This window comes from Choloepus didactylus, chromosome 9 (genome assembly GCF_015220235.1).
Source record: "Choloepus didactylus isolate mChoDid1 chromosome 9, mChoDid1.pri, whole genome shotgun sequence".
NCBI lineage: Eukaryota > Metazoa > Chordata > Mammalia > Pilosa > Megalonychidae > Choloepus > Choloepus didactylus.
In genome coordinates this window covers 22,206,633-22,232,738 of record NC_051315.1, presented here as the reverse complement: position 1 = coordinate 22,232,738, position 26,106 = coordinate 22,206,633, and the positions used below count along the sequence as shown (strand labels likewise).

General features: G+C 43.2%; 1 protein-coding gene across 5 annotated transcripts in view; it reads right to left on the bottom strand.

Annotated features, from left to right (window-relative positions):
- Nucleotides 1–26,106, bottom strand: part of MGAT5 (alpha-1,6-mannosylglycoprotein 6-beta-N-acetylglucosaminyltransferase) — a 367,093-nt gene that overhangs the window by 12,967 nt on the left and 328,020 nt on the right. For all 5 annotated transcript variants that reach the window (XM_037850477.1, XM_037850476.1, XM_037850478.1 and 2 more), the window contains 3 exons: nt 25,295–25,441; nt 15,900–16,016; nt 8,034–8,108 (listed from right to left, as the gene is read on the bottom strand). In XM_037850477.1, the coding sequence (XP_037706405.1) occupies nt 8,034–8,108; nt 15,900–16,016; nt 25,295–25,441 (339 nt within the window). The remainder of the gene's footprint in view (nt 1–8,033; nt 8,109–15,899; nt 16,017–25,294; nt 25,442–26,106) is intronic.

The window sequence follows — 26,106 nt, the reverse complement described above, 5'->3', positions numbered from 1 at the left end:
AGAAAAATCCCCTTTATAGAAGCCGAACCATTTCTGGTGTTTTGCGTTCTGGCAGCATTAGCAAACTAGAACAGGCAGCGAGGAGGAAGGGCTCCAAGGCAGTCAGGTGGGAGTGGGAGTCTCACTCCGTGAGAACCCATCACTGGGCCAGTACTTGACCCTCTAACCACCAGTTTTCTCAGCCACAAAATAAGGCCAAAACAGTATCTCCCACCTGGGGCCTGAGGATGAGGGTTGCCCATGAAATGTGCACAGCACCGTGTTTGTCAGCAATGGGGGGCTATTTGTTAGCATCCTCCCCAACAGTTCTGCAGTCTAGCTATTTAAAGCCTCTGCCCTTGAAGGCCCATCTTCACCAGCTGTTCTGGTTTTCCCCCTCTAACTACAAAGAGATTTTAAGTCCTTACCGAGTTTGGCAGTTACCTAATGTCATGCTGTTTTATGAGCTCTAGTTCTATCTACATGGCAGCATTTTGACTCTGGGAGGTGCTGGATCACACAAAGGAGTCCACAGGTGTCTCCAATACAACCCAATAAGGTATATAAAAATGACAATGCTCCACTAATGCTGCAACTTGAGCAAGGTGTGATGAGATGTGAGGAGGCACGGCCCCCACTGCAGGGGAGGAGAAGATGAGGGAGAGGGTGCTCAGAAAGGGGCAGGTCCAAGGAAGACATGTGAGTTGAGAGGGCTGGGGACCACGCGGCCACCTATGGAACGTGACGAACAGTCAGCCTGGCAGAAAGAGAAGCTGGGGTGGTAGAAGAAAGAGGGGTGGGGGCTGGGGAGATGGCAGGATGAGGAGAGGGAAGCTGTCTCTGGTCTGGGACTCCAGGATTCATTTCAGCTTTGCCCAAAGCAAGCACCAGTGATAGGAACTCAGGCAACACTGGCACTTAGAGCCAGCTCTGCATGCACATTTGTCAGTCGAATCCTGGTAAAACTCCTCAGAATCCCTGGGCTACCCAGAGCTAAGCTGAGGGGAGGGGTGGGGACCCAACCTGCAGAAGATGCTGTCTGCACAGGCTCCCTAAAGAGCCTCTGGACTAGATGTCTCCCTTTTCTGTTTCTCTCCTTTTGGATGGGCTGGCCCTCAGAAGTACCCAGTGGTGACAGAGACCCTGGGCGCACAATTCCACAGACGTACAGGGACACATGGGCAAATAAAACCCACACGACTATGTTCGCAGAGGTATTGTTTGTGCAGAAACAAGTCTCAAAGCCACCTAAAGGCATCCACAGGGACCTGTTAAATATAAACACCACCAGAAAATGAGGCAGGCAGATATGGAAACATATACAAGCCATACTGAGAAGTGAAAAAAGCAGAGCGAAGCTTCTTGGTATATACCCAAAAAAACTGAAAGCAGGGACTCAAATGGAAACTTGTACATCAATGTTCACAGCAGCATTCATTATTCACAATAAGGTGGAAGCATACACAATGTCCCTCAACAGATGAATGGATCAACAAAATGTGGTACCGATACACAATGTAATATTATTCAGCCATAGAAAGAAATGAAGTTCTGCTATATGCTACAACATGGAAGAACCCTGAAAACCTGTGAAGGTGACCTTATTTGGAAATTGGTTCTTTGCAGTGTTAGAAGAAATAAAATAACATTATTGTGGCTAAGAGATTTAAAATGGAGTTGGGAGGTCATTCTGGCCAAATAGCACAAACTGCCAAGTACAAAAAAACCAAAAGCAACAATGTTCCTCAAAACCCTAAGGGCGTTTGGACACTTTAAACAAACCACAGGATAAAGAACTCAGTTAGCTATCTAACCTGAAGGACAATTAGAGTACCCCAAATATCTACCAACCACAACTTCTCTAATCTTCTTTTCCTTTAAAAACTCTTGCCTAGAAATGTCAAGACAGGACACGATTTGGGTTGCTACCTGAATCTGTGCTCCCCAAATTGCAAGGAAGACACCATCCCTGAGCTCAGAGGGTCAGTGCACAGTCTAGTAAGAGAGGCAGATATTTAAGAAAAAAAAAAGGAAAGCACAAAACAGATGTCCAAGAAACATACCAAGGCCACTTAGAGGAAGGAAATATTAAACTCTATACGGGGTGGCAATCAAAGAATTCTCAGCTGACTAGGAATTAATGCTTTGCAGATAACTGGCGCTCAAAAGAGCTGTTAATTGAATGGAATGTTTTTGGTATCCTGGGGTTTTCACAGTAGAAATGAAGCACATTCCAACTCAGTGATGCTGCAAGAATGAGACAGAAAAAGTAATTTCCAATCTGGTTAACAAGCCCATTTAGAACACAGAACATATGCATGCCTCTCCAACAATTATCTCAACCAGTCACCACTTTCCCTAGATTTGCTTGGCTATCCTGAAATGTCTATGCAGTGGCTGTAATGAGAAAGGTTTATTAATCAGCAAATCAATTAGAATAAGCAATGTTCTGAACAGAAATGAAAACCAGTCTCTATGAAGAAGAGGTGAGGGGATGCCTTAGTAATGAAGGTTAAGGAACAGCAGAGAGAAGAGCTTATCACAAAAATACCACAACAGCCAGAGAGCACGAGGGCTGGAGGCGTGGGGGGGAGGGGGTGCTCCCTAGGAGAGAAGCACCAGGTGGAGGACCTGGCTTGTCCTCTCAGCTGGCTGTGCAAGGTGGAGTCGGTCACCTGTTTGGAGTAAAGCAGAGGAGCTGTGTAGAGAAGAGGCAGTAAGAGAAGGCTGATTCACGTATGAGGGGATCTTTTCCATGAACCCCTCACTACCTAGTATTGGCCGAAGTTTTAATAGAGTTACTGATACCATAATGTATCACATGTGGATTTCTGTGCAGACTTAAACAGTGTGGAAAAAGATGACAGGTTTAGTTTCAGGTCTGAAGACAGGATCAAGCTCAACCAGCTATTTAAAGGGCAGGGATGCACTTGACTCTGTGCCATAACTGACTGAATGAATTAACACACTCCAGCTGCCTGCTTATACCTGCAGTTTTCAGCCTGGGCAGTCCCCCAAAAGGAAGCAGACTGTCTGCAGACAGTCCCTGGGCTGTTTTCCAGCAGTGGGTGTGAATTTGTGTTTCCATAATGGCAATAGAGAAGGTGGCTGTGAAGCAGGGATATAAGGACCATCCGTGGATGATCTCTACATGCTCAAACCAATTCGGCTAACAAGCTCACTCTTGAACGAGTTCAACATTACTGTACCATGCCCTTCCGCCCCTAGGAGCCTGTCCAAGAGAAAGGAAAACACAGATGCATGCCGTGACTGCACAGATACGCAGAGTTATTTATATAAGCCCCAAACTGGAAACAACTCAAATGCTCATCAACCGGAGAATGTATAAACAAATTATGGTACATCCCTACTATGGAATACTGTTCAGCAATAAAGAGGAGTGAGGTAGGGATATACGCTACAGCCTGGATGAATCTTGAAAACACTACACTAAGTGAAAGAAGCCAGAAATCTCCAGAGAAGGGAAATTTAGAGACACAAAGCAGATGAGTGGTTTCCTGGGGCTGGGGAAGGGAGCAAGGTACAAGTGAACTTTTTTTGGGGGGGGATGAAAATATAGAAGTAGATTGTGGTGGAGGCTGTGCATTTACTAAAAGACGATGAATTACACCCTTACTTGAGTGAATTTTATGGTATGTGCATCATACCTCAATGAGGCTGCTGAGCAATACTTCGTTAGTTTCTGGGTTCCCGCTGTAGCAGCTCGTAGCCAAGGCTTTCAGGGCACCCACTACATACATGCCAGCCACTCTTCTCAGCCCTCAACATTATTTCCCTGTTGATTCCTCCCCATTCCTGTGGGGTAGGTACTACCACTCCCATTTCACAGAGAAGGAAACAGCACAGAGAGGTTGGGAAACCTGCCCAGGGCCCCGGAGATGGTGGGAACAGTGGGGACACGAATGCAGGCAATGTGGCCCCAAGTCCCGGGCTTCATCTTTGCCACCAGTCTCGCTGAGGTCAGTGGTGGCCAGGTAAACAGCAGCCTTTGATTCTTCCAGAGTAAACATTCCCCAAGCTGGTGCCTTCTCCCTTTATTCCTTTCCCTCTTTTCTTACAACCTCTGCCAGCTCCACCACTCCCCACCACGATGCAGATTCACAAACAGGCTCATTCATGCATCTAGAACACTCCCCAGTGAGTTTGAGATGGGCTCGGATGAGTCAGAGGCCCCAGGAGCTAAAGCTGATTCTACAAGAGCTCTGAGAGTTAACTCTTCTTTCCCCTCATTGTCATATAAACCACACAGGTCTTTGCAAAACAGTGTGACGGGGACCAGCCTGCATATTTACAGGGTCTTTACGGTAAGCAGAGAATAGGATTGAAAGAGCATAGGCTTCATTTTCAGAAATCAATCTAAACATTACCATGCCTTCAAAAGAACCTGATATACTCTCTGGCCTGGGCAAATACTGCCGTCTTCCCTACCAAGTGTGCGAGAACCTTAACAGGCTGGGTGGGGCACACTCAGGTTAAGGAGTCGTAGTGCTCTTGATTTTAGATGACAAGGGACTTTTGCCTTGGCCCTGACTCCGGGCTGCTAGAGACTCTGCCTGTTTTAGAGAGCTGATTTGAAAAAAGTGTGCAAGCCATGGCAACATTTTATTAAACGCAAAAGGGAGGGGTACATTAAAAGAAAGAGCAAGTGGTTTGGCCAAAGCCAGGACCCTTTCCTGTTGGGTGCTTGGCTCCGGGGTTGACTGGTTACAGGGTAGGTTTCCTGCTGCCAACTGCTCCATCGTATATTTAAGCCTAGGGCTTTCTTGATTGGTGTCATTTGGCTTATTCTGCTGCCTTAGGCGAGTGGTGATGGACAACCTTGAACGGTTTCTGGGATAAAAGCTTCCTTGTTCCCCTTGCAGATCAAATACAGCACTGTGAAGGCATTTATCAGCCCAATAGAAGCACAGAGTGTCTGCAGTTCAAGGTAAAGGAAGCCTGAGTTGCTGCCGTCTCCTTCAGCACTCGAGTTCTCCCTGTTCATGGAGAAACACCCCTTTCTCCATGCTGATTGCTCTTTGAAGGTATTCTTCCAAGCTGCAAAAATAACGAACACCCCAAGCACTAATATACAGGGGCCTTGAGCTACTAGAGATAGAAGATCCAACCTGTGGACTAATGGGGGCTTCCCTTGGGCCTTCGGGAATATTCTGGGGTTCAGAATATTCAAAAGCTGGGGATGCACTCAAAATCGGTCTCTTCAGTTACTCGTTTAAGTGGCATCAGGAGAACGCCTGATAAGAAATGCAACAAAATAAGATTGCTAGAATGATTTCTCTAAAATACAAATCCAATAGTAGCAATGCCCCCTCACTTCTTTAGCTTCCCGTGTTCCAGAGTCAAATCTGGACTCTTCAGCTCAGCCCGCATGGTCTGTGTCCTCCCGCAGTGTCACCTTTCACCTCACCCCTCCTCAGCCAGAGCTAAACTTCCAGAAAGTCACCCAGGCCTTGGCACGTGGACTTGCATCCCCTCAGTGAGCCTCCAGGACCCACCTCTCGCACGATGACTTTCAACCGACTCTCCCATCCTTCCTGCTTTCCTACTTGCAGGGTGTGGGGACGCGTGTGACCTGACGGGTGGCACTGCCTATGGACTTGACTGCATTCTCCACGAAACTCAAAGCTACCCAAGGGCAGCAGCTGACTGTGCCTTGGACATCTCTTCCTTCCAAGACAGTACATGTTACTCTCTAGCTGACAACTGTTTACAGAGCCAATGAATGAGGAAACGGCAGCAGGCAAAAAAGAAGTCTTGGATTTCTGTGACCTGCAGAGCACTGCGGAGAAGTCTAAACCCAGGATGTGGTGTGTAAGGACAGTCTCATTAGCATGTTTTCCAGGAGACAATTCTAGTAACAGGTTTTTGAAACCATAAAGTCAAAGATGAGCTTCCTGCTTTCTAGCACTCAAGAAGCATGCATGCACGCTCCCTCACTCACCGTCCCATTCATTTATTCAATGATTCAGCTGCGAGTTCCTGTGCACGCACGTACAGTGCCCAGCAGAGCTCTAGGCATTTCTGCACTATCTATTTTGGGAACAGGACCTTCCTGTTTGAAAGTAAACCTACGATAGATTTATAGAGAACAGGACCCAGAGGGACATGAGACTTTAAGGACCGACTGCAGAGACTGGATTCATAAAGCTAGAGAAGAAAGAAAACAGCCTGCTTATGAGTGGTAAGTAATCATTTTCCCAGAGAAGCAGTGGGGACAGGAGACAGAGAAGCAGCAGGGATCTGTGTTAGATCTCAGAGAGCCTCCTGTGACAAGAAGAGCTGGGATTCTTGAAACCCAGTGCCAAAGGAGGCCTTAGCTGCAACTCCTGCCCCTTCAGGGAAGGCCAGCAGCTATCCTAGGTAAAAGCAGATGGTAAGAACAGCTCTATACCCTGAGGCCCTGGCAGTGCTGGGGTGCAGGCATTGATCTCAGACAAAGCCAGCGCCTGATCCTGATTCCACTCCTTAGAAGCCCTGGCTTGACATTAGTTTTCATATCCAGAGAGTGAGATCATTACACCACCCCATTGGATTACTGTGAGGATTAAACGGGACGATGTTCCCTGCAGCATGAGTACAGCGCAAAACACAAAGTTTGCAGGTCTATGGTTGTTAGGGCTACGATGATGATGACAATGAAACAAACCAATCATTCTTAGCTGAGGCGTCACGTGAAGACTGAATGAGAGGCCGATTCAAAGGCTCAGGCCTCATGGGCAAGAGTGATGAACACCACCATATAATTACACTAGATAATCAACAGGACAGGTTTTTATTTATTGAGCATTTCCTGAGTAGCCCATGTGATTCTCCCATCAGCTTGACGAGTCAGGTCCTTTTAGTAGCCTTATTTTACAGAGGAGGAAACTAAGGCCCGGAGAGGCTGAGTGATGTAACATGCCCAGACTCACACCCAGAAACTCAGCTGGATTGGAACCCAGGGACAGGGCACTGTGCAGGCCCTGTGAGTGCTAAGGAGAACTCGGGAACCAGCCACGCCACGCAGAGGCCCTGCCCACGCTGGCTCTCTCCAGAGGCAGCACCAAGGGTTGCAGGCTACTCGCCATTTCAGGCTCCTCGAATCTCCAACTCTTCCTCTGAAACCTATCTTGGGCCTGCAATCTCTGCCTGCTGACACGTGGGACAGGCCATTTCTATTTTCAGCCTGCACCACCCTCACCCCTATTGTGTTAAGATCTCTCGATGGCCCTAAGCCACTCCGCTTTACACTTTTAAGAGGAAGGCCCTGTTTCTGGAATCTGGTCAAAGAGTTCATCTAGCCGGACCCACAGGGTTTCTGGATCTATTTCTAGCTGTGTGTTGCTTTTTGAAGCCTGAAGAATTAAAATGTTATAAAAAGGATGGCCGGCTATGTTCTTGGCCTTGACCTCCGTGAACATAAGCTGTGGTGTCCAAAGTCTGCTGGGGGTGGGGGAGCCCCTGGAACCCTCCTCTGCTTTAGGATTGAGGTTCTGCTTTGATCTATTTCTTATACTCAGATTTCATGTAAGGTTTCATCTGAAAAGGGCTCCTGCTTTTTAAAGACGTTTGAAAACTACTACAGAGTCCTACCTTTTTAAGAACACTGAACACTCATTATTAAAGGAGACCCTTAGAAACCACTGGACTCAGACCTTGCCTTTGTTAGGGTGAGAAATGAAGACTGGACAGGACCAGAACACCGTCTTTGTCCCCCTGCCCTGAAAGTCTTCACGATGCCCCTCCAAACCCACCGCAGGCTACAGACTCTGATAGCCAGGAGGCCTGAAGGTGGCCCACCAGTCTCTCTTGTTGTAAGTTTCCAACTGAACTCTCACTGTCATAAAGAATATACTTGCCCCAGGATAAGACCAGTGTCCTTGGATGACCATCATGGTGCTGACTTTTGGAGTCCAACAAGCCATTATCTGGCTTGTGTAGTCTTCCAAGGCAGAAAATGACTACATAAATACCCAAACTCTTAACTGTTGTTGAGAACCTTCTTGAACAGGAAGCAGGACACAGCAAAGAGGCTGACTTCTGAAGGGCCTTACCTGTTTCTCTATGAAAGCGTTGATTCTCTGCAGCATCCCCTCACACGTGAATTCATATGGCATGTACGGCTCAGTCTGTGGAAACAGAATGTGGTGTCATGAAACAGGACACGGAGGACATGTGACATTTTCCCAGTCTTCCCATTGATTCAGTCGGCCCAAGGTGACAACACACTGGAGGCAGCGCAAGAAGGGTTAAGACTGTTAAGACTGTGGAGTTCAAAGTCAGCAGATGTGGGATCACAACCTCACTCTGCTCTTGACTAGCTGTGGGAACCTGAGCAAACTGCCGATTGCTTCTGAGTCTCGCGTACCTCATGAGTAAAATGGCAATACGAAAGGCTCACGTCTTTTAAGCTGTGGTGAAGAGGTATGAAAACAGAATCGAGGGCTTAGTTCAGAGTCTAACACACAGGAGGCACTGAATAAAAGGGGGCGATTATCACCTGCCAGAAGGTGAGCCCCACAGGCCAAGGGCTGTTGGGACCTCTTTGTATCCAGTGATGAGCACAGCATGGCCCACGCTGGAACATAATAAACATCTGCTGAATGAATGCAGGATCAACACTCTAAACTCTAAGACAGGCCCATGACGAACACTTCAAGAGCCCAGGAAGGTGTCAAAAGCACGGGCCTGTGTGAGGACGTGAGGTTAGCATGTACCCGAAGAGCTCATAATGTACAAATAGAGAGTGATAAAGAGCCACCAGGAGGCCAGATGCGCTCTGAAGGTCAAGTATGAGTACTGAGCCTAGAATGGGGAGGGCCAAGCTGAGGAAGGCATTCCATGTGGAGCAAGCAGATTGAGATCAGATGCAGAAAAAGGAGAGGAGACCATAGAGGCAGGTGAGACACAGGGAAGGAAGTTGAATGGATTCGCACAAAAGCCTTGAGATGTCTAAACTAATTTATCTAAGGGTACTGGGAGACCCTGGAAGGTGCTTCAGTGGGTTAGGGGAGGCAGTCTCATGAATATGGTGACACCTAAAGCAGAAGGAAGGTGGGTTTGACATCTGTGCACAGTGTTTGTGCCAACAGTACGTGGCCTGCGTTCTCAGGGGCACCACCAGCTCGCATCACCAAACTAAATGGAAATTTTCTTTGGGAGAAAATCGGGTAGTGAGGTACCTTCACTCTCTCCCTCTTAAGTCTGCACTTGCCTAGCTGGAATCTATAAGGTGGAGAACTGGGCAAAACATCTCCAAGTTGAGGCCTTTTGAAAATGGGACGATTGACATCCTGCAGTAGGTAGCCAACATTTGAATGTACTGCAACTGTGATTTTATATTTTCATAATACACCTTTCAAATGCGTAACTGGATGGTGCATCCCACAGGTTGCACCTCGACCCATACCTGCTCATACCCAACCGTAAGGGACCAAACCGTAAGAACCATAGTATTGCGGTAGGACTATTCTCCCAGAACAGGGAGGTCACTGTATTTCTAGAGAACTCAGCTCTGAAGAGCTCAAAATACTTTGGAAAACTGGCTTCTGTGTTCTAGGCATGCTGCTTCTCATCTCAAGCTTTTGCACTTATTGTGCTCCTCTCCCACTGAGACTTAGTCCTTCATACTAAATGTAAAATTCTTCTTTTCTTTTGAAGGGATATTTATTTATTCAACACACTCCAACTCCAGAAGCTTTCTATAACTGACCAAGACAGATGTATCTTCTCAGAGGCTCAGAGAAGGAACAAAAGAAATGATCTACAACAGGGGATGTGACATATTTAAGTCCATTTATAACTGGGCAAGTAGAACTTCTACAGTGAAATAAACATCGGCAGCAACTTGTCACAAGACCAATGGATTCGGTGATGTGGCGAAAAGCAAGCTGAAAACCCAAGGGCCTTTCTGCAACATATTGCAAAGGGCATCCATTAGAAAAGGGAAGCAAATTAATTCAAAAGGCTCAATGCCGTAAATTCAGAAAAATCTTCCTCTGTTCTCCTATCAACCAAGCCTGGTCTGACCAAAGGGATGCTGACTCATTAACTGCTTTGTGGCTAGTTGACAGTTTTAAAGGATATGAAGCCAAACATTTTTTCCTATAAAGGAAAAGGAAAAAAAAAAAAAAAAGAAAAAAAAAAAAAGGAAGTTGTGTTTGTAAGCTCCCCGTGCTAGTGAGCTCCACTAGCTGTCCTCCTGTGGACAGGGGAGCTGAGGGGCCCTCTGGGTTGGAAACTCTCCCAGACCTCTGGCTTTGGGGATAAAGAGGGCTGATGAGTCTCTGAAGTTGGAGCAGTTCTGCAGATGGGGGGTGGAAGGAGGCGGCAGTTTTTCTGTACAAGAATCCTTCAGGAACAAGTCAAAGGCCTGTTTGGGGGACGGAATGAAAGGGAATGCTAGATCCACATCTGGCCACTGAGAAACCAAAGTGGGGCCAGATGCGGAAAAGCAAGGGTTCTTCTTGGCAATCTTGATCATCCTGCTTTATGGAAAAAGGACTGTGATTCATTTGGGCACAGCCACGGGAAGGAAGCCTGCAGGCTGCACTGTGCAGTTACTGCTGGCCTTGGAGACTTCCCATTGTCTTCTCCTCCACTTTCTTTTCTTAACCTCTCTTCCTGGGAGATTTCCTGCCCCTTCTAGTAACATTTTCCATATCTCATCTTTGTAAAGCACCACATCGGAATTCAATTCCTGCAGGGCACTGCTCTCAGAGAGATCAGCTAAACCCTCCATGGCACATACAACAGTGGTGGCCTGGAGTGATTCAAGGAGAAACAACTTAGAAGGTTTGCGTCCTGGATCCTCTATCTACCAGCCATAGGATTTTAAGTCAGGTACATTATGCAATCTCTCTTGATTTAAAATGTAAACTAGGTCACATCAATCAACTTCCCACCTCACTTAGAATAAAATCTAGGATCCTTGTCTTAGCCTATTTAAAGGCCCTATGAGTTCTGGTCCCTGGAGATCCTTTTATGGTCTCCATTATCTCTAATGAGAAGTCTGCTTATCTTTAATATTATTATTCCCCTGATGGAAAAAAAAAAAAATCTCTGGCTGCTTTCAAGATTTCACGAGAATATGAGATTTTCTCTTTATCTTTGGTTTTCAGCAGTTTGACTATACTGTGCCTAGGTGTATTCTTCTTTGAATTTATCCTGCATAGAGCTCATTGAACGCCTAGTGTCTGTACATTGATGTCATTCATTAATGTTGCAGAATTCTTAACCATTATCTCTTAAATATTTCTTCTGAAATTCTAATCACTTGCATGTTAGACTGATACTGTTTCATGGATCTTAGATGGTCTTTGTTCCTAAATTCTCTTTGTGTTTCAATCTGGATATTTTCTATTGATAACTCCTCAAGTTCATAGACCCTTTCATCTGTTGTGTACAGTCTGCTGATGAGTCCACTGAAAGGATTCTCCGTCTCTGGCACTAATTTTCATTTTTGGTATTTTACTTTGGCTTTTAAAAAATGAGCTTCCATATCCCTGCTGAAATTCCCCCACTCACACATGCTGTCCATTTTTTATACAAAATCTTTTAACATATTTAACACAGTACTTTTTGAGAAACCCTGGACTAGGTGAAAGTGTATAGAACTTGACAGGTCAAAGGTAATTTCATTTTGCTCTACATATTGGAGCTCACCCCTTTGGATATCATTAATAATAACAATAACATAGAGAATAATAATCTATATTTCTTACATTCTTGCCATATGTCAGGCCATAGTAAGTTTTTCACCTGCATTATGTTATTTAATCCTCTAAATAGTTCTGTGTGAGAGAAACCATTATTAAGCTAGTTTTTCAGATGAGGAGACCAAGTCTTAGAAAGGTTAAGAAATTTACCTGAGATCCCAGAGCTGTGAGGTGTCAGAGGTGAGGAAAGAATTCAAGGGCTAAGCTTTTAAGCGTTAGACCACACTGCCATTCTCAAAAACATAGTCGCTATCTCTAGATCTAAAAGGAGGGTGTGCCAGTTTGAATGTATTATGTCCCCCAAAATGCCATTATCTTTGATGCAAACTTGTGTGGACAGACGTATTAGTGTTGACTGGATTGTAATTCTTTGACTGAGTGTTTCCATGGAGATGTGACCCACCCAACTGTGGGTGAGAACTCTGGATAATTTCCGTGGAGGCATGGCCACACCCATTCAGCTTGGGCCTTGATTAGTTCACTGAAGCACTATATAAGCTCAGACAGAAGGAGCAAGCTTGCTACAGCCAAGAGGGACACTTTGAAGAATGCACAAGAGCTGAGAGAGAAACTGCAGCTTACAGAGACATCTTGGAGATGGTCTTTGAAAGCAGACTTTTGCTCCAGAGAAGGTAAGAGAGGACCAACACCCCAAGAACAACTGAGAGTGACATTTTGGAGAGAAGCTGCAGCCTAGAGAGGAATGTCCTGGGAGAAAGCCATTTTGAAACCAGAACTCTGGAGCAGACGCCAGCCACGTGCCTTCCCAGCTAACAGAGGTTTTCCGTACGCCAATGGCCATCCTCCAGTGAAGGTACCTGACTGTTGATGTGTTACACTTTATGGCTTTAAGACTGTAACTGTGTAACCAAATAACCCCCCTTTTATAAAAGCCAATCCATCTCTGATATTTTGCATTCTGGCAGCATTAGCAAACTGGAACAGAGGGTTTATGCCGTTGGTATCCAGTAGGAATGAGAACTAAAGAAATAGAGGAAAATTATTCAACCTACTTACATTTAAAAAGATAACTATGGTGTGGGTGTTTGTAAATTTACACTTGCACTACTTTAAACAAAGATACAGTACACTGGCTTACATGTGTAGGCTGCTCTTCACCCAAGGATCAGAACAAATCTGCTATACATTGTTACCTTGTGGGATTCCCAGGAAGATCAAAGACAGCTTAGAGAGCTTACTGTAGTATTTTAAAGTTCTTGTCTGATAATGCCACACCTGGGCCATCTCTAAGTCTCATTTCATTGACTGTTTCCTTCCAGTAATGGTCCTGTTTTCATTTTTCGAGTGTCATGTAATTAAAAATTTTAAATCTTATAATTAAATAGGAGAAAGCTTGGCACCACATTTCTGACCCATTTTTAACAAGTGTAAGAATTTTAATGATAATAATTTTTATATCAGTCTCATTCCTACTCCATCTTTCTCTTTACTTCATTTTGTGCTCTTCCTTTTTAAAGTTTATTTTGTCTTAACACACTAGTCAAGAAGACCTGGGTTTGAATCCAGGCTCTACCACTTATTAGTTGTGTGATCTTGGATAAAATGCTTCTTTAAACTTTAATTTTCTCACCTATAAAATGGGAATAACGGTCCCAACTCCATAGAATTGTAGAAGGACTAAGTGAGATTAGGCTAATAAAAGAGTTTCTCTTTACATATCAGCTACTGGTATTATTATTATTACAATTTTTAATGGCCTTAAATATTTTTTGGAATAAAGTTAATCAGGGTTGATCTGCTGTGCCTGAAAAGTATCTACTTTATGATCTTTTGTTCAATAGTAACTTTTTATTATTGACTTTATTTATATAGTTAAAATTTTAATTTCCAGTTTAAATACCTAAATATTTTGTTAGCTACAGTTTTATAATATACTTAAATGTTCATTTAAATACTTCATGGTTTGTTAACTATAGATTTATATTTCAGAATATTAAAACCTTAGTATCGATCATTGTGATGTACACTTTTAATACACATAAATAAAAAGCATATTTTATTTTAAAAAGGAAATATCAAATATTTCATTGTTTATATCTAGAGAGCATAAAGTCTGAGTTAAGTATCATCATGAAACAATAAATTCAAAAGATGCTAAAACTGGCTTACACTGAAAGGCCTATTAAAATATGTTCTGACCAAACTTAGTATCAGGCAGGTAAGTTATTTTCATCCTTGTCATTCTTGCCATAAGGCACTATTTGAAACACTTGGATGCGGCTATCAAATGAGAAATTTGATAGGACTGGGAAACACTGGCTTTTCATTTCCACTTTTTCTTCCATCCTTCCCTTCTCCACTTTCTCCCCTGCAATATATTATTCATATGGTTTTAATGGCCGCATAAATCTGCACTGTCTCATGCCTGTTTGCTTTGGATGCTGTGTGCTAAACTGTAACAAGATGTTGCTTCTTTTCTGTATACAACTGCTTGCTTTCAAGTAGTCAATTCTAAAACAGCTTTCCTGGCATGTTTAAAATAAAGCATTGCATGTACCTTCGGGGGGAAAAAAAGGTTGAGACATGGAATAAACAGAGGCAGCTTCATGTGGAAATGAGCAGACAGACTTCAGCCCCTACCCTCAGTGTTTTATGTATCTCTCATTCCCATTAAATTTATTTGACAAATGGGATCTATAAACCTGAAAAGTTTTGGACTCCATAATCCAATGTTTTCTGCCTTTTTATCCACTTTTAAAGTCTGTGTACTTTACTAAAGGACTCAGAGATTCAAGAAAGAGATCCTTCGATCCCCAGAAGAAGGACTCTCCAGTGGTGAAGCTGTAGATGTGTGGCAGCTGTTTTCAGAGAGGCTGATAGTCCCCCACCCCACTCTGTTCTGTTGGCTTGGCCACCAGCGGTCTATGGAACTTCTGCTCTATGCTGTCCCAGCCCAGCCTGGGAATGGGAAGTTCTGAGCATCTACACCAAAGCTCAATAACTGAACCGTCTTTAATGAGAGTGGGGCATGGGTAATAAACCACAGTGCTCCTGCTCCCCTAGATATGTTCTGAATCAAGTGAAACTGGCAGCTCAGTGGGCCATGGACTAGTTATCCCATTTTATTTCCCAAAGGGGAATGAGGCCTTATATCATATAACTCATACTCAACTCTTGTAACACACGGTTATCAATTGGAGGTGATTTTGCAACACCACCAACACCCCCTTGCCCCCAGGAGATATCTGGCAATGTCTGGAAATACTTTTGGTTGCCAGGGGTGGGGGGTTGGGAGGAGAACTACTGGTACTTAGTAGGTAGTTCTACAATGCACAGGACAGCCTCTCTTCTGCAACAAAGAATTATCTGGCCCAAATGTCAAAATGTCAATTGTGCCAAGTTGAGAAACACTGATTTACCATTAAAAAAATCAACTTTTTTTTTTTCATCATAGCCCCTTCTGGAAAACTTTCAGGGATTCATTCCAGCCTTCTCCTTGACATGGTTGGTGTTCAAAGCTCCTCACAGGTGACTTTAGCCCATCTATTTCATTCATTTCCCCTAAAACTCTTCAAGTTAAAAGTGGCTTAAGTGGTTTTTCACAACCATTCTAAGAGGCCCATACTGGTTGGGGGAGGGATAAGTCAAATGTTAACAAAAGGCCCTTCCCATGGGCAAGTTGGCTATTTTTCTCAGGATACGTACCTTTTCAGTCTTTTCCCCTTTACTCCCACCAAGCCTGATTATGTGCCCTTCTGGACCTACTTCTAGTTTTTCTGTGTAAATGCCTGCTCATCCCATGAGAACAAATTCAAATGCTGCATTCTCCAGAAGGTCCCCTCCCACCCCCCACCCCCCATCAATTGCACACTGCTTCTGGCACTGAATGTAGTCTGCCTTGTAGTATGATTATCTGCAAACAAACATTCATTCCTTCCTCCCTCGCATCTATCCATTCAATAAATCACTGGGAATACAGTAGCGAGACCGATATACTTCCTGCCCTTATGTTGCATATAGTCTAGTGGAATAAATAAGTAGGCATCAGCTCTGTTTTAGTTTCACAAAACATCCCTGCAATTCTCAGGTCAAATCCTACAGTTTAGCTGCTTTCTAATTCGAGGGATAAGCTGATGTACAGAAGCTCTTTTTACTAAAACAAAGAGCCTGTGATGCGCTCCACACATTCCATTTCAAATTACACATAGGGGAAAATGGAATTAAAAAAAAATAATAAAACACCTTTTGATTTAAAATAGACTTCACTGCTTCCTCTACTTCCTCCTGATTGTTGAGGTCAACAGTCCAAACATGGGGCCGCCCGATGAAAACTTCTGCATAAGGATGCTGAGATGTCAGCTGGAAAAGAAAAAATGAACCATGTTGGTTTCATGAGCACTGACTTATTTTTTAAAAAATCTTTTTATTGTACTAGCATATATACAACTCAAAATCTCCCATTTTAACCACTTTCAAGTGCACAATTCAGTACCAATTACATTCACAATATTGTGCAGCCATCACCAATATCCATTACCCTAACTTTTTCATCACCTCAAACAAAAACTCTGCACCCTTAAAGCAATAATTCCAGCCCCCACCCCTACACCTCCTGGCCCCTCATAATCTATAATATACCATCTCTATGAAATTTGCTTCAACTGAGTATTTCAAATAAGTGAGATCAAACAATATCTGTCTTTTTGTGTCTGGCTTATTTCACTCAATGTGATGTCTTCAAGACTCATCTATGTTGTAGCATGTCTTAGAATGTTATTCCTTTTCACAGCTGAATAATATTCCATTGTGTCTCTTAACCACATTTTGTTTATCCATTCCTCTGTTGATGGACACTGGGTGGCTTCCACTGTTTGGCAATTGTGAATAATGTCACTATGAACACTGGTGTAGCACTCATTTTTTCAACCTTCTGTGCTAGATGAAGTGTTATGCCTTTTATCATACCCAGTTGTACCTGTGAACGTAGCAAGACATTTCTGTCCTTCCCCTCCGTGATCAAAACTTTCTGAACACTCATAAGGAAATAACAATTAAACAGATATGGCTCCAAGAAGACGAATCCCAGTTGAAAACAAAAGATTGAGTGTCACAACCAGGTGATACAGGGGCTGTCACAGGTAGCCTTGATCCCCAACCTCATATCAAGAAATAATGAACATTTATCTTCACTTATACTCCAGACCTGAAAATTACACATTATCTATTATAAACATTGGCTAAGATAGGGAAATTTACAGTGAAAATCAAGGCATTACCATAACATTGGATCTTTGATATACATAAAGACAATTTGCAAGCAGAAAAGCAAGGAAAGGCAGTTTTTGTCCAAAAGGAAGTTTTATTTTAAGAATGAAGGTGTGGCCAAAGAAACCGAGTATAGAATTGGTAGTCCTAAGTTCTGGAGGAGTCCACTCTTTAAACAGCTAACTGTATCCCTCAAACACGTTTCCACCTTTATTCTAGTGTCCCTTTAAGGCTATGAGTTAAAGGGAACATTTCGGCCATTTGTGAGAGCATCTTTGGCTAGCACAATGATTAGGGGTGTTACAATTAATCCAAGGGTGGGGACGTAAGATGCATCACAATGTCTACTCCCTACACAACTTCCAAATGTCCTGCTGGGCTTTCTTCTGGGTTTACGGAATCTAACCCTTTGGCATTGCTTTAATATACATAGACTTTTCCAGTTTCCAGGAATGTAATTGCCATGCAAATCATGGGATATCTGTACTCCTGTTTTATTTGGAAGTTCACCAATAAGCTGTTATCATTTTGGAAAAAACATGGCAGCAGAGTCAATGTCACTCATGAGATCTGAGTCCCCACTATAACACACCCACATTTGTCACTATCACATTGATGGGGGGTGTGAGTGTATGTGTACGTGTTTTCTTATCTGGCTCCTGATTCACAATGCCAAATATAAAGAAAAGCACTGACCACATTCAGTTGAATGGTTTATTCCTCTTAACTAATGTAAACTTAATGAGGAATGAGGCAGCATGATGTCTTCCAGTGCAGTTCTTGGGTATGGTATACTAGAGTTCTTGAGCATGCACAAACTAAAAAATGTATTACTTTATTATAAATTATTTTCTTTTACTTCTCCTTTATATTATATTTAGGGAGTGATTCTTTTTTGAAATTACAAGCATAGGCAGGTTATACTATTTATAAATTTCACTACAGGAGAGAAAAGGAGATGTTACAATGTATTTGTTATAAAAAAGGAGGAGTTGGGTCTGGTAGGGTTGGGGATCCTTGCTTTAAAGGCAAAACCAGCTCTCCTTTTTTCTTTAGGCTCCAATATTCTCAGAGGGCTGGATGACATAGTTGGCACCACTGCATCCTGCTCTCAGCCACCGTTCTCTGTATCCTACCACGCCAACTGTGGGCATCCACTTGTCAGGGTGGGAACCCAGAACACAAGTCACACGGCCCCAGCTCCAAGCCTCCGTTGGCAACAGCTCAGGCAATCACAATGCTGGGGCTGCAGGTTATCCCAGTCTTTGCTTCTGCCTGCCCTGCAATCACCTGCCCAGAATCCCCCAACACTAGTGTGTTCCGTCCCCCACCCTTCCGACATGTGCCCTCTTCTTTTGCTCAGTAATGTGGCCAGAGATAGAAGCTACCGAGTCTTTGCCTGCCCACAGAGCTGGGAGAAACCTCCTTTTCTTTTTTCTTCCTCGTCATGTATTTTGGAATTGATACATGTCAATGAAGTCCTAGCCTGGGCAAGGTACAGGTGGGCTACTCACCTGCACATACATTGTTTATCAGGTTTGCCAGGTATCAACAACGAGACAGAGGTTCAGAGTGGTTTACAGTTCCCCAAGACTAACAGCCAGAAAGGAGAAGGGCCAAACTCAAATCCAGATCCTTTAACAACTTAGCAGCTTTGGGTAGAAATGAAGATAACTTCCAAAGATGCTATTGCCTTCTTAACACAAAGGTCAAAAAAGCCAAATGTCAACACCAGCCTTTTAAATCACTCTCTTAAAATTGCCAACCTGAAAATCCCCAGGCCTGAATTTATGCCTGTATTAGACCTCCTCTGAAGATGAACAAAATGTCACATAATTTTCATTTTGTGGCCTTGGGAACGAACTAATTATGTCTTGCAATGGAGTCAGGGCAGATTAAAGTTACCATCAACATTGCTATTTAGCCATTTACACATTAGCAGTCTCTTATCCCTCCCTCCCCTAAGGTCCCGGCTTATTTATAAGGTTGCTCTAAGCACTTGGAAAACACAAAATGCTGGGCCATTACCATTTCATTCATTTCCATTTATTGAGGGTTACTTAATTTTATGAGTAAGGCATTCTGTGATTCATTATTCCCCCTCCGAATGTTATGTTCCTCCTTGTTAATTTATTGAGAACCAACTGATCTGAGCTACTTCATTGTATATCAATCAGTAAATTTACTGGTGGATAGTTTGTAAAAGTAATGAAAATCTTATTAAATATGAGACATTACTCCAGAGTTGCTATTAAATCTCCGAAGAGAACATGAGTTCTCTTTATGGAAAAAAACACTGAAGCCAGAGAATTTCTAATGTTTTGCAAAATGTCAGAATAATGATCAAGAACTTACTAATATGATTCCCAATATAAATATAAAGATCCAATTTATATTACATTTAAAGTACAACTTGAACAGCCAAATTACTAAAGGCATTATGGAATATTTTTCCCCTTTGTGTGACAATTAAAGTTTTAAAAATTGGTCCAATGCAAAAATAAAAACAAAGCAAAACTCATATTTAGAGATCCAGACTTTTATTTCTCTTCAAGTAAACCAACGAAGAGACGCATATGCAATTTTATATGGGGAAAATTGTTGCTTAACTTGGAAGATGTGTGTGGACATAAAAAGACAGCTTTGTAATTATGTATGCTTTGGTTGAAATTTTTTCATTTGATGAGTTAAAAAATAATTTCTAGGGATTTTTGACCCTTATAAATCTGCAGAACTGTTGATACCTCTTTCCCAATTGAAAAACATCTTTGGCTAGGGGGGCTTTGGCTTTTGAGAGTTGAAAGAGCACAGCCTGAAAGGGCATCTGGCTCTGAGCACAAGTTCCCGGGTCTCTCTCAACTCTGGGTGATGTTACTGGCTACCAGCCCTCTCTCTGCAAAGTCTCCAGCAGAAAGTGAGGTGGGCCTCAGATTGGATAACTTCCAAGGAGGTGTTATCCCGCCCATTCAGAGTGGGTATTAATTGGATCACTGGAGTCATATAAGGGAGTTCACAGACAGAGGACCTCAGAGCAACTGAGAGTGACATCTTGAAGAGGAGCTACAGCTAAGAGAGGACAAAACGCTCTAAGAGAAACATTTTGGAGAATGCCATTTTGATAAATGCAACCTGGGAGCAAGTGGATGCCAGCCACATGCCTTCTGAGCTAACAGAGGTCTTCCAGATGCCAATGGCCATCCTTCAGTGAAGGTACCCTATTGTTACCTTGGATACTTTATGGCCTTAAGACTGTAACTTTGTAACCAAGTAAACCCCCTTTATAAAAGCCAATCCATCTCTGGTATTTTGCACAACGGCAGCATTAGCAAACTGGAACCCATGGTATTTATTACAACTGATGAAACCATGTTATTATAAGTATACTATTTACTATAGGCCATAGTTTACATTAGGGTTCACTCTTTGTGTCGTTCAGTTCTATGGTTTGTTTTTTTTCTGGTAATTTATCCACAACCTAAAATTCCCCATTTTATCAACTTCTAAATATATGATTCAGGGGTGCTAATTACATTCATAAAGGTGTGCTGCCATCACCACCAACCATTGCCAAAAGTTTTCTATCACAGAAACACTGTACCAATTAAGCACCAACTCCCCCACTCCTTGCCCACACCCAGGCCCTGGTACCTGCGTTCTAGTTCCTGACTTTAAGAATCAGCATATTTTACTTTCTTATTTCATATGAGTGAGATCATACAATATTTGTCCTTTTGTGTCTGGCTTATTTCACTCAACATGATGTTTTCAAGGCTCAGCCATGTTGTAGCATGCATTGGAACTTCAGTTCTTTTTATGACTGAATAATAGCCTAGTGCATGCATAGACTGCATTTTGCCTTTCCATTCATCTGTTGCAGGACACATGGATTGCAACCACTTTTTGGTAGTTGTGAGTAATGCAGTGTGCTAGTATCTGTTTGAGTCCCTGCTTTCACTTCTTTTGGGTATATACCTAGAAGAGGGATTCCCGGTTCCTTTGGGAGTTCTCTACTCCACTTTCTGAGGAACTGCCAAACTGTTTTCCAAAGTGGCTGCACCATTTAATGCTCCTACCAACAACGTATGACAGTTCCTATTTTTTCACATCCTCTTCAATGCTTTTCATCTTCCTTTTTACTTTTTTTAAGTAGCCATTCTGGTGGATATGAAATGGTATTTCACTGCAGTTTTGAGTTACATTTCCCTGATGGCTAACTGAGTATCTTTTCATGTGTTTATTGGCCATTAGTATATCTTCTTTGGAGAAATATCCATTCAAGCCTTTTATCCATTTTTAATTTGTCTTTTTGTTGAGTTATAGGAATTCATTATGTATTCTGGATGCTATACCCCTTATCAGATATATGGTTTCCAGATATTTTCTCCTACTCTGTAGTGTGTCTTTTTTACTTTCTTGATAAAATCCTTTGATGCACAAATTTTTTCAGCTTGATGAAGTACCACTCATCTATTTGGTATAAAGTCTTAAGAAACCATTGCCTAATACAAAGACCTAAATATGTTTCCTATGTTTTCTTCTAGAAATTTTATGTTTTTGGTTCTTATATTTAGGTCTTTGATCCATTTTGAGTTAATTTTTTTATATGGTGTGAAGTAAGGGTCTACTTTCTTTCTTTTGCATATGGCTATCCAGTTCTCCCAGCACCATGCGTTGAAGAGACTATTCTTTCCCCACTTCAGCAACGTTTTATGATTTTCTGTGTAAAACCCTTTACATCTGTTTTAGTCTGCTAGGCTGCCGAAATGTAGATACCATGAAATGGGTTGACTTTTATGATGGGGAGTTATTATTTTACAGGCTTACAGTTTCAAGGCTGAGAGAAACATCTACCTGGGACATTCTCCATAAGTTCTGTTATGTCCCTTTTTAAAATTTCTAATTCTTTTTCGTTCGTACATGGCCTCCTTGATACCCTTTAGTTTTATATCCATGTTTTCCTTTAGCTCATTGAACAGACTGAAGAGATTTAACCAAATGTCTTTAATTAGTTCTTCCAGTGCTTGTGCTTCCTCTTTTGTTTTAATTTGTTTCCCCGAATGGCCATCTCTTGCTATTTCTTTGTATGACTGTGATCTCATTGCTGTCTGGGCATTTCATTATTTTGATGTGCTCACTCCGGAATTCAGTTTCTCCCTCTTGTCTAAGGTTTCAGGGTAGATTGGCTGTGTGCTAAGGCTCTTCTTCAAAACATGTTCCAGTTTAGCACATTCAGTGGTTAATAGTTCGGATTCTCTCGGGTCTTTCTGCTCCCACGTCTTGCACTAGGTGTGAGCGGTGACTTCCAAGACTACCCCAGTATGTGAAACTGTTTCCCCTCAAGGAAATGCTTTCCTTTCCCCTGTTCCTCCTCCAGGAGTCCTGGGTCGTTCTCTTAATTTTTATACCAATTTTCCTTCCCAGCGGCTGTGATTTGCTCAGCTCCTCTCCTGCATTCTGGACCATCCTTCGCTTCGGCTTTCAGCCCCGGGTCCACACTGCTGTAAAGCGGATCAGCTTCCCCTTTCCATATAGGTTCTCTGCCCCTGGTAGCTTTTGGGTGAGGGTATCTTGACCTACAGAACCACTTGGGATAGATGTTCAAAGACACCCAATTTTTTTCATTTTGGTGCACCCACAATTAGAGTCCAGCTAGGAACGTGCCCAGCTTGCCGAAGGTTCCACCACAGTTGCTCTGGCTTCAGGGGGCTGCTTTGTGCCCACGCAGATCACTAAGGCAGCACTGTGGGTCTATGTGGCCTTGGGTGTAGAATCTATGCTGCTCTCCAAGTCACTGCCATGGGTGGCTGTATGGTCAGCAACCAGAGCAGGAGGTACCCAGGCAGGAGAGCTGCACCGTGTGGCCCTTAAACCATGAAAATTGGCATGGGGGGTGCAGGCTGGCATGTCCACCTCACTGCTCCCATACCATTTTTAGGTGTCTTGCCCGTTCAATTCGGCATTTATAGAGCCATTCTCCAGTCTCAATTATCCCCCAGAGTTTGAAGAGAGTTGAATCTGCCATTTTATTTATCTGTCTCTCAGAGGAAACATTCCTGGGCTTGTTGATGACATCACTCTCAGTTTGAGATACTTCTGATTAATCATTTTGCAAAGGCTTATATGCAGAAATTATGGTAAGAAAAGAGATGGGTTTCGTTGCTTTCCATGCATTAAAAAAATGATGATTAGGGAAAAAGACAAACACCACTAGAACAGCATAATACTAATTGTTGCAGGCAAGAGCCACTGCTATTGGCAAAAACAAATGGGCAAAAGTTTGAGGAGAAAAAGGGTATTTGCATAGTCTCAAAGTATTTTCCCCGACATAGGGAAAAATAGTAACTTTGTAGTGGAAAAACTCAGCAGGCACCACCTTAGCCAAGTGATCAAAGTTAACATCACCAGTGGGAAGACATATTAATATCAGAATCCCCTGATATGACTTTAAAAGTGTCAAGGTGGTGAATGACCATGGAGGACCAAGGAAATTGTCACAGATTGGAGGCAGCTAGCACACATGACAACTAAATGCAACGTGGGACCCTGGATCGGATCCTGAAGCAGAAAGGAAATCAGTGGAAAAACTGGTGAAGACCAAACAGCATCTGTAGTTCGGAGAACAGTGTTGTCCCAAGGTTAATTCTTGGTTTTGATCATTGCTCTGTGGTTTTGTAAAATGTAACCACTGGGGGCAGCTGGGTGAAAGCTATACAGGGAGGCTCGGCACTATTTTTGCAACTTTTCTGTAAGTCTAAAATTACTGCAAAATGAAAGTACAAAAAAAATCTTGGAAAATTACAAAGAACATACACAATTTGGGCAGAAGTCACGTTCCAGAGATTCCCTCCACCTAAATGGAAACCGAAGGATGATTTTTTTTAGCTGACACTTTCTACCCAGAACCCCAAGGTTTCAGAGAAGTCAGTCACACGCTAATGCAGAGATTCCTAAATTGAGACGTTCTGACTGCTGGGGAGCTTCTTTGGAAAGCTTTCCAAAGAATAAGCTCCTTAATGACAGTGACTGGTTCTGATCCCTCCCAGGAACTCCCAGAGCACTTGGCACACAGGAGCACAGTATTACTGAATAATGACTGAATGGATTGACATCTCCCACCAAAAACCACTCTCCAAGACGAAGGATTCACATTGATTACGTTGGTAAGCAAGCACGCACACAGACACAGTTAAGCCATGTCTACAGCTATCCAGGATCCAGGTTAATCTCTTTTTGAGGACAACTCATGGACCTTGCTGACTTCGCTCCATCTCCCTTGGTGATTTCACCAATGGTAGGGAGGGTCAGAGGAAAGAACTCTCAAAATAATCAGTTCTATGAGTTGAGAAGAGCTCTGATTGATCAATAATGAATAATCATTGAAAATGCGTTCTATACACTATTTGAGGGAAGGAGTCAGGGGAATTGAGCCCGAAAGGTTTAAAAGTAGCGGAATTGCAAACTGCATGCTTAGAGACAGCCCTTCTACACTGCTATGTCACAGGAGGGCTGGCCATCAGGGTCACCCCCCCACCCCATAGAAGACCCCAAGTGACAAGGGCACTGCTGTCACTCCAAACACTTAGGAGCTTCCTCCTCCTGGGCAGCCTGCAGAGCCACTAACCACACAGAAATAATAGGGAAATCAATCTTATGGCTTCTCGCACACTCCTGTTTCTGTCCAGGCAGAAACATCCAGCTTGGCTCACACCTGGCTCTAAATGACTTTTGTTTATTACCCTAAATCAAATCCAACTGCCTTCCATGGTGATTCGTTACCCACTGCAGATTTCCAGAGGATCTTGAAAGGCAATTCAAATAAGGCTCCGGAGAATGGCTCAAGCAGTGGCAGGGCTACTTTTCAGGATAGTAGTGCCTGCTGATGGCATGCTAAAAAAGGTAGGCCCGTAACTTCACTCCCATGAAGTGTCTGCTCTCTCGGGGTTGACTGTTCTCTGAAGACCTCCCAGCTCACATTTTATTCCCCATCCACTGGCGAGAGTAGGTTACCCACAAACGACCACTGAGCAGTGGATTTCCTTATTTCCTGAATTCCAGCCATTCAGAAAATGAGAATTCTGCTCTCATCCGAAATCGAGAGGTGCCTGTGTTTACACTAAGACAGATTCATGGTAGAGTGAGGGAGAAACAGCCTGAGCCCTGGCTCTGCCAGTAACTAGCCGGGTGACATCGTCAAGTCACTCAATCTGCCTGAGCCTTGGTTTCGGCTTCTCCACACACCCCCACTGGATCCTGTTAAATGAAGTTATTAATACCTATTTTCCAAGGCTACAGGGTTGAAATGGTCTCTTAGCATTCACAAAATAGCTATTAATCATATTATTGGAAAGAGAATGATTTTGATAGATGCTTACCTCTCTCAGAGTTGGCTTGCCAATGAAAAAATCTGTGTTTTTGCTGCTTTTGGGTGGGTTGAACTTGGGATTCAGAAAAGCACATCCATTTGCGATGGCCTCCAGGGGAGCTGGGCCCTCATACGGGAACCCAAGTCCAACAAACAACTGGAAGATGGAGAAAGCAGACAACATGTAAGTGCATCAGTTGGGAATGGCCTCCCCTCTCCGAGGCGGCTCTGTCTGTGGTCTGATGGAGTGTGGAAGCCTTGGACAATCTGGAAGATTCCCAAGCCCTTGGAGCTGGGGTGAAGAGAAGTGTGCTTACATCAGGATCTGAAAAAAAACTAACAGGAACCTCTGAAGGTTTCAGGAAGCCATTCAGCTCACTATGTTCCCTTCTTCTGCTAAAAAAAGTAAAGAAATGTGTTTTAGGGGGTGGGGTGGGGTGGGTGGGTGAAAGGAGTATTAAAACAAAAGAAAACAAACACAACAAACCAAGGGCCAACAATAATCTTTCTGTAACTCACCAGGAGACATGAGTGAAAAAACACGTGCTTAACTACACAGAAGGTTTCTTCATTGAGCGACTAGAACAAGGCGTGCTTTCAAGGAGGCTGGGCTGAGGGACAGAAAGGGCACTTGCTGGTTTCATTACAGTTCAAATAGACCTGTTTCAAAATTATGGAAGGTCTGTAAGCACAGGTTTTTATAACGGGGTTTCCACGGCGGACACCAACGCGGTGGTTGTTATTTTCCCCTCCCTGAATCTCCAGCCACCGCACCATGCGATCCCCAGGGCGGACAATAGATGGCAGCAAAAACACACCCTC